Source organism: Dasypus novemcinctus, chromosome 26 (genome assembly GCF_030445035.2).
Source record: "Dasypus novemcinctus isolate mDasNov1 chromosome 26, mDasNov1.1.hap2, whole genome shotgun sequence".
Classification (NCBI taxonomy): domain Eukaryota; kingdom Metazoa; phylum Chordata; class Mammalia; order Cingulata; family Dasypodidae; genus Dasypus; species Dasypus novemcinctus.
The window spans coordinates 12,923,331-12,931,809 of record NC_080698.1 but is presented as its reverse complement, the minus strand read 5'-3'; the positions used below and the strand labels follow the sequence as shown (position 1 = coordinate 12,931,809).

At 44.5% G+C, this 8,479-nt stretch overlaps 1 protein-coding gene across 1 annotated transcript; it reads right to left on the bottom strand.

Moving 5' to 3' along the window:
* Positions 1-313: 313 nt before the first annotated feature.
* On the bottom strand, positions 314-5,055 carry IQCF2 (IQ motif containing F2). The gene is made up of 3 exons (XM_058288724.1): positions 4,998-5,055; positions 4,732-4,821; positions 314-4,015 (listed from the first exon to the last, which is right to left on the bottom strand). The coding sequence occupies exons 1-3, from the start codon at positions 5,013-5,015 to the stop codon at positions 3,641-3,643; spliced, it is 483 nt and encodes a 160-aa protein (XP_058144707.1). The 5' UTR covers positions 5,016-5,055; the 3' UTR covers positions 314-3,640.
* Between the last annotated feature and the right edge of the window lie 3,424 nt (positions 5,056-8,479).

Here is an 8,479-nt window from a genome sequence, read left to right as displayed (position 1 = left end):
TAAAAGGAATGAGTCTGGAGGCATGCACCAACATGGAAGAATCTTGAGGACTTTTGTTGGGTGAAATAAGCCAGACACAAAAGGACAAGATTGTATGATTTCACTGTTATGATCTAATTATAATAAGCAAATTCATAGACATATCATTTCATACAATATTTAATAACAGTGGTGACAGTGGGCATCCTTATCTTGTTCTAGATCTTGGAAACTGTTCAGTCTATCACCACTGAGTATGATGTAAGCTGTGGGTTTTTCATATGTGCCTTTTATCATGTTGAGTAAGTTTCTTTCAATTCCTATTTTTGAAGTGTTTTTATTAAGGACAGAAGCTGGATTCTGTCAAATGCCTTTTCTGCATCAATCAAGATGATCTTGTGCTTTTTGCTCTTCAGTTTGTTAATGTGGTCTATTACATTATTTGATTTTCTTATGTTGAACCACCCTTGTATACCCAGGATAAAACCCACTTGATCCTGGTGCATAATTCTTTTTTTTAATTTTAGAAATGGCCATGGATTGAACCCAGGACCTCCTACATGGGAAGCAGGTGCTCAATCAGTGAGCTATATCTGGTCTCTGTTATTCTATCTTATTTCATCTCCATTCAACTATTGAGCCATGTAGTGAGTTTTAAATTTCACCTATTGGTTTTTTCAGTTCTATAATTTCCATTTGGTTATTTATTTATTTTTTAAAAATATTTATTTATTTATTTCTCTCCTGTTCCCCCACCCCAGTTGTCTGTTCTGTGTGTCTATTTGCTGCGTGTTCTTCTTTGTCCGCTTCTGTTGTTGTCAGCAGCAGAGGAATCTGTGTTTCTTTTTCTTGCGTCATCTTGTTGTGTCAGCTCTCCGTGTGTGCGGTGCTATTCTTGGGCAGGTTGCACTTTCTTTCGCTCTGGGTGGCTCTCCTTACGGGGCACACTCCTTGTGCATGGGGCTCCCCTACGCCGGGGACACCCCTCCGTGGCACGGCACTCCTTGCGTGCATCAGTACTGCGCATGGGCCAGCTCCGCACAGGTCAAGGAGGCCCGGGGTTTGAACCGTGGACCTCCCATGTGGTAGACAGACGCCCCAACCACTGGACAAAGTCCGCTTCCCGATTTGGTTATTTTTTACAGCTGCTATTTCTTTGGTGAGGTTTCTATTTTTCTAATTGTTTCACAGGAATTTTTAAAAACTGTTGAAGCAATTTTGTTGTGGCTGCTTTAAACATTAAGTCAGGTAGTTCCAACATCTGATTCAATTCAGCTACATCTGATCATCTTTTCTCATTAAAGTTGTGATCTTCCTCATTCTTGGTATGATCAGTGGTTTCCTCCTAGTGTATCCTAGACATGTTGGATATTATGTTAGGAGACTTTTGATGATATTTAAATCTACTGTTTTATCAGGCAGAATCCTGCTCAGATTTAACATATTAAGATTCTGGCCTTCTTATGTGGGCTGCAAAGGCAGTTTACTTTTCTGAGCCCTTTCAATGCTACTCATGTATACTTCATTCTTCTGGTTCCTCTTGACCTCATGCAAGATTCCTCCAGTGTCACATGCAAGGCAGAAGGCACTTCCCTAGATCACCTGATGTCCTTAGATGGGGGTGGGGTTTGCTGGACCTCGAGGAAGGAGAACAGTTATTAGGCCCATATACATATTCTATGATATTAAGAAATTATTGTAAGGAAGTGGACTTGGCTCAGTGGATAGGGCGTCTGTCTACCACATGGGAGGTCCGTGGTTCAAACCCCGGGCCTCCTTGACCCGTGTGCAGCTGGCCCACATGTAGTGCTGATGTGCACAAGGAGTGCCGTGCCACACAGGGGTGTCCCCCCGCGTAGGGGTGTCCCCCACGTAGGGGAGCCCCACGTGCAAGGAGTGCACCCGTAAGGAGAGCCGCTCAGTGTGAAAAAAGTTCAGCCTGACCAGGAATGGCACCGTGCATACAGAAAGCTGATGCAGTAAGATGACACAAAAACAAAGAGATACAGATTCCCATGCCGCTGATAAAAACAGAAGTGGAGAAAAAGAAGGAACACGCAGCAAATGGACACAGAGAACAGACAACTGGGGTGGGGGAGGGGAGAAGGGGAAAGAAATAAATTAAAAAATTTTTTTTTTGTTAATGAGGTGGTAGGAAGATGGGAGTCCAGTCTTCTCTTAAGTGTGTGGTAGCATCATCATCTGAGTGCAAGGGGGAAGAAATGGAGGTGGACATTGGAGAGGAGATAGAAATGGAAATGCAAACATACTAGAGAAATTTACTAGGAAAATTTTCCAGTTGAGATCTGTAGTCATGAATATAATCTGCAACCACGCATCATGGTTGTTGGTTTTGTTCCAGTCATGCTTGATTCTTCTGCAGGCACAAAACTATAAGATGGTTGGGTTTATTCTACACAGGTTTACAAATAGAAAGAACCAAGGGCAGTCAAGTTTTGCAGGGGAGTGATTATAACAATAGAATCAGAACTGGGTAAAGAAAGATGTAAGGGTGTCACAGCTGCAAAAAAAAAAAACCACAAAAAACAAAAATAGGAAGAAGCACTAGATTGGAAAACTTTATCACATTTGAAGAAATGTTCGATTAGGAGTATTAGAAAGGTGAACTGGAAAGAAAGAAGGAAGGAATCAGAGAATAGAATACTAGAAAAAACAATTTGGGCAATAGTAGAATTAATGGTAATTGTGATGTCTAGAGCTACACTGTTCAATAGAGTAACCACTTGCCAAATTCCTCAGTCACAGCAGCCACATAGCTAGTGCTCCACAACCATGTGTGTCTACTGGCCACCAAATTGGACAACACAGATACATAACATTTCCAACACCACAGAAATTTCTATTGAATAGCACTACATTAGTTTGACCACGCGAGTGAGTGGCTGAGGACAGCAGAAAAGTTTTATTAGAGGTGGGAAGTAAGGAGAGTGATGGGGACCTCTTGGCTAATGATAAACTTTTATCACCAATGGAGACAAGAGAAGAAGTGGGGTTAATATTGGAGGGAGTATTGTTTGTCACACAGCCCTTTGGGAGAGGGGTTCTGGTGAGGGAATTGTGGAGACACAGTTGAGGTGTCCTGAACTTCTGTTTTCTGCTAGTGCCCAGGGCCATCAACTGCCCATCAGCACCCCCAGTCTTATGCACCACCAAGGCCAGTCTTCCCTCCTTTATCTGTGGCTCCATTGTGCTGCTCCCAGGAGAGTCAGACAAATATTGGCATTCACTCCAGATGCTTACCAAAGAGGAAACTGAGGCATTTCAGATCCCAGCTGACCGTGGACCCAGGCCAACAGAGAAGAGCCTCAGAGTCCAGTCTCATGTGTGAGTGATTCCCAGAGAGGTGCAGCCCACCCATCTCATCTCCCAGGTAAGAACACAGAATGGGCCAGGACTGGGAACTTGGAACTCTGGCTCTGCCATGTATCAGGGTACACCAAGGCCTCAGTTTCTGTTTTAAATAGCCATTGCCAATTCAGTGCAGAATCTATGGGCAAAGGGGACAAACTTCACTGAAGTTCTTTTCTAGGGAATAGAGGAAATAGCAATGCCTAAATCCTAAGATTCGTAGGAGATGGGGGAGCCCACGAGACACACCAGACCAGGTTAAACCTTTAATGGGAACAGAGGACAAAAGCATTTAGGGGTTGATCATCTCAATGTGCAACTGCAAGTGAGTGGTTGTGACCACACAGTGGCCCCGGAGGAAAGCACAGGTCGGGCAGGTGTTGTGTTTCCAGTGGCACCGAATGACGTAGATGGCATCGAGCACCTGGCAGTATCGCCAGTGGATGCGCCACATACGGACCAAAGACTGTAGCTTGACCACGGCCCTCTCTTTCTCTGCGTAGGCAATCAGGGCTGCCTGCCTCTTCTTCTCCAGCTGCCTCGCCAGCACCAGCCTCCACCAGCACTGAATGATCCAGGCTCTGAGGGCCGCGTGCAGCAGCGTCCGGCGCACCAAGGTACCACGCCACCAGGCCTGGATCTGCGTGGCTGCTTTCATTAAGCGTTTCTATTCAGAGATAAAAGAGGCCAATCAGAGAATTGCCTACTACCAGGTGCCAGGAAGGGTGTGAGTTCACTTAAGAGTCTGCCCTTCTTCAGACAGTTCAAGGACTGAATTAGCTGTATGGACTTGGAACCAGGAGATCAGAGTGGTGACTCATTTCTGCCACGGTGGACAATATCACCTTACCCTCAGTGTGATAGCATCCTCGCCTTGGCTATAGGTGCATGGATGGAGGTAAAAACCACTAGTAAGTACAAGGGTGCGTTGCTGCTGTGAGGGACTTTGTTAGTCATATTCCACCCCTTCAGTCCTCATTGGGTTTGGGAGGTTTGGCCTATACTTTTGCCTAGTTAATCTCGGCTAGTTCCAGTCCCAAACCACCAGTGGCTGACTTCTCCCTGCCACAACAATGTAGATTGATGCTCTGGGGTTTTCAGCACCCTCACCCTGTAATTTACTCGCAGCCTTCCCATATTCTACTCTATCTCAGAGCCTCCACCTTCTCACCTCCCAGCCCATGCATTTGTTGATGTTTTCTTTCAATTTCCCCAATCACTCCATGACACAGTTGGACTCAGACCCGGATAGCCCAGGCTAAGGAGATGTGGGGAATGAGCCATACTGAGGTGACTCTGGCTTAGTTTAGAAACAATCCCACACCTTCAGGACATAGGGATTAATGTTCTGGGTTTCTCTAGCTACATGGAGATGCTACATACCTTTTTTTGTTGTTTCTCCTTTAATGCCAGCTGCCATTCTATTGTTTCTTCAATATTCTCAATGTCTATTACAATTAGGTAGCCATCGACCTATAATCAGAATTGAATGGGAAGCTCATGGCTCAGTTAAGACTGCTGTTCCTCCCCATGGCTCCACACAAAGGCAGCCACTGGCTTGGAATCCCCTCTTTTCCCAAGACCTATAAAGTCCATCAGGATTCCCATCCACCTATTAGCCTCCTGGTAGATCTGGCCATGTTGCTTACACAAAATCGAATCCCCATGGCTTGTCTCTAGATGGTCTGCTAGCCCTGATCTCTCTGGTTCCCAAAGTCTGGCATGAATAAAATGACTGAGTGAAAGAGATATGAGTTAACAATTGCACCTATGACATAGGGCTTAGGACCCCTGCCACAGAGTAAGTCTTCCTCAGAAACTACTTGGTTGCAACTTATAACTTCTATCTACTTACTTTGTGTCAGAGATGTGCCAGAGCCCAGGGTGCAAATATGGGGCCCTTGAGTACCATTCTGCATCAGTTCTCCTCTGAGACCCATCCATACCTTCTTGTCATTCTCAATCATGCAGAGAGCAGAAGGGACCAAGGCCAGACGCCCCCATCCAGTTTCACATTGCCTTCTCAGATTAGGTATTTGTCTTTCCTTGACTCAGGTTTCAGTATCTCAGCACATTGTAAATTAGAAAAAGGAGACAAACAAACATGCTGAATCTGGAATGCAGGAAATTAAACATAAAAAATTGAATGAATGAAAAAGAAAACTAAACCTGGGTAGTGGAAAAGATGTGATGTGGGGGCATTTTCGGGGGTTGGAGTTGCCCTGGGTGGTGCTGCAGGGACAGTTAACAGACATTGTATGTCCTCCCATGGCCCACTGGGTGAACTGTGGGAGAGTGTGGGCTATGGTGTGGCCCATTGACCGTGAGGTGCAGCAGTGCTCAGAGATGTATTCTCCGGGTGCAGTGAGTGTCTCATGATGATGGAGGAGATTGTTGTTATGGGTGGAGGAGTGGGGTGAGGAGGGTGGGGGTATATGGGGGCCTCATAATTTTTTAATGTAACATTAAAAAATAAAGACAAAAAAAAAGGTGTTAAAGATTAAACTTCTTGCTGTGGGCCCCAAGGGAAGGGGAAAATGGATGTTGTATGGATGGAACCAAGGTAAATGTGGGGGTAAGAGAGGAGTTTCATGAGAGTACACAAGGATGGATATAAAACATGGATATAAAACATGTAATATTACACCAAAAACACATAGGGGACGACAGACTAATAATGTAAACCATAATGTAAAACATAGGATAACTAAAAATTTAGAAAACTGTATATCCTAAAGTATGGACCACAATGTAAGCACAGATGTCACCTTGTTTGAAAGCTATTGTCTCAGAGTCTGTTCATCAGTTTAAGTAAATATGATATGAATAAGTTATAAGAATATCGCTGTGGAAGGGAAAAGGTTTTATTGTGGATGTGTGGGAGTACTGTATATTGTATATATGAATTACTGTGATCTAAGGCTCTTGTGAAGAGAAGCTCAATAATTAGGAAAAAAGAAAAGAAAAAGATAGGATGTAGAATTTTTCCAAATCAATACGTATTCTGTATCTAACCTTTAAACCCATCTCTATATTCCATTTTACTAGTAAGGGATCCTGATGTTATATTGGACTTCACTTTTCAGGAAGTTTTGGATCACAGAGTGGTTCAACAATGGCAGTGGAGGAATACTGGTATAGGATGTTATTGACAGGTGATATATGGTTGACAGGCAGTTATACAGGGCATATGTCCAGGGTGCATGGTAATGTTTGGATATACTCATTAGTGGAAACAATTAAAAACAACAGCTTGGGGGGTACTGGGTTCCTGGCCGAGGGTGCTCTGTCGTGGTCTCTAGGGGAGCAGCGGCAGTCCCCCAGGTGCAATGGTAAGGACCAGGAAGGAAGGAGGGTCCAACAGTGAGCCCCTGATACTAATGACTATGCTTGTGAGCCTATACGCCTTAAATAAGAACAAGAGCAGCACTGTGCCTAGGAGTTTCCTCCTGATAGCCTTCATGTTACTCAAATGTGGCCAGTCTCAAAGCCAAACTCAGCATGTAAATGCAATGCATTCCCCCCAGTGTGGGACATGACACCCAGGGATGAGCCTCCCTGGCACTGAGGGATCACTACCAAGTACCAGCTGATGATGCAACTAGAAAATGACCTTGAATTAAAGGTTCAACGTGGACCAGCAGAATATCCCTGTCTACATACAATAACAGGAGTTTAAAATGCTGTTTGACCTAATGTAAGGGGGAAATGGAAAGGAGAAATGAGTTTATATGGCTATGAGTCTCTAAAAAAGAGTCTGGAGGTTGTCAGAAGGATTGCCCTTGTGCACACCTGAGCAGAGTCTCAGAGACAGATAAAGTAGATACAACCCCAGGTATTGGTTCTTTTGAGGGCTAAAGAGACCCACAGGTTCTATGGTCATGGCAGATGGGGTTCACTGCCATGCCAGTTGGCCCTTCTTTGGAGCTGGTGTTTCTGCGTGATGGAGCTGGACACAGATAGGATCTCTTTTCACAAGACTTTCATGCTACTTTACTGGAATTGTAGTTGATACTGGGGTTTAAGATATATTTAGGGGATTTGAATCTCTGGACTGACAATATGATAGCCAGGCCCAGAGCCTCAACAGACTTCAACTCCTACACTCTGATTTATTGGACTTACCCCTCTCAGCTAACATGGAGTTGAAGAAGGTTAACCACCACACCATGGAGCCTAGAGTGTCTACAACTGAAAGCAGGAGGAGTGCATCCAGTATCCATGTGGAATCTAAGCCTCCTCTTGACATAGATGTGCAATGGACACAACCAATCCAAGGTCCACAGAGAAAATGTGGCATTGGTGTGGGAAAAGTGGCCATGGTGGCTGCTGGATGTGGGGAATGGGAGGAAGAGATGAGATGTGGAGGCATTTTCGGGACTTGGAGTTGTCCTGGGTGGTGCTTCAGGAACAATTACCGGACATTGTAGATCCTCCCAGGGCCCGCTGGATGGAACGTGGGAGAGTGTGGGCTATGGTGTGGGCCATTGACCATGGGGTGCAGCGATGCCCGGAGATGTATGTACCAAATGCAATGGATATGTTATGATGATGGGGGGGAGTGTTGCTGTGGGGGAGTGGTGGGGTGGGGGCAGCGGGGTTGAATGGGACCTCATATTTTTTGAATGTAGTATTTTTAAAAAATGAATAAAAAAATTTAAAAAAAAAGATTAAACTTCTTGAACCTGAGCAAAACAAAACAAAACTGACAGAGAAAACAGTTGTGGAAATGAAAACGTTAAAATAACCAATGAGAGATAAAAATAAACTTGAAAATATTATACCTACAAAGTTGAAAACCAGGAGTTTTATGTGCCCATTGTTCACCCCTGGAATGGCCAAACAGAGAAACTGGCTGATGTTCGCTGGCCAGGTCATTTTGTCTGATTGGCTGTTTGGTGCCTCTTCCAATATGGAGGCTCTCTGGTGGGTAGTAACATGTGCTATGAAGACCTTTATACTTGGTTCACGCTCCCACAGGTCTAGCAACCTGCCTTTACCCCAGAACTCATTGTCTTGATCTTCCAATCTTTTACCTTGTAGGCTTTTTGGCCCCTAACCAACCCACTTACCACTAAATATAAGGCTGAATATACTTAACGTCAGGTGACTTCTGTTTCCACACAATGTG

Excerpts from the sequence above, each read along its gene's own strand:
- IQCF2 (XM_058288724.1), bottom strand. Across the intron at positions 4,016-4,731 it reads AGGAGAAACAACAAAAAAAG|AAACGCTTAATGAAAGCAGC; the intron begins GTATGTAGCATC and ends ATCTCTGAATAG.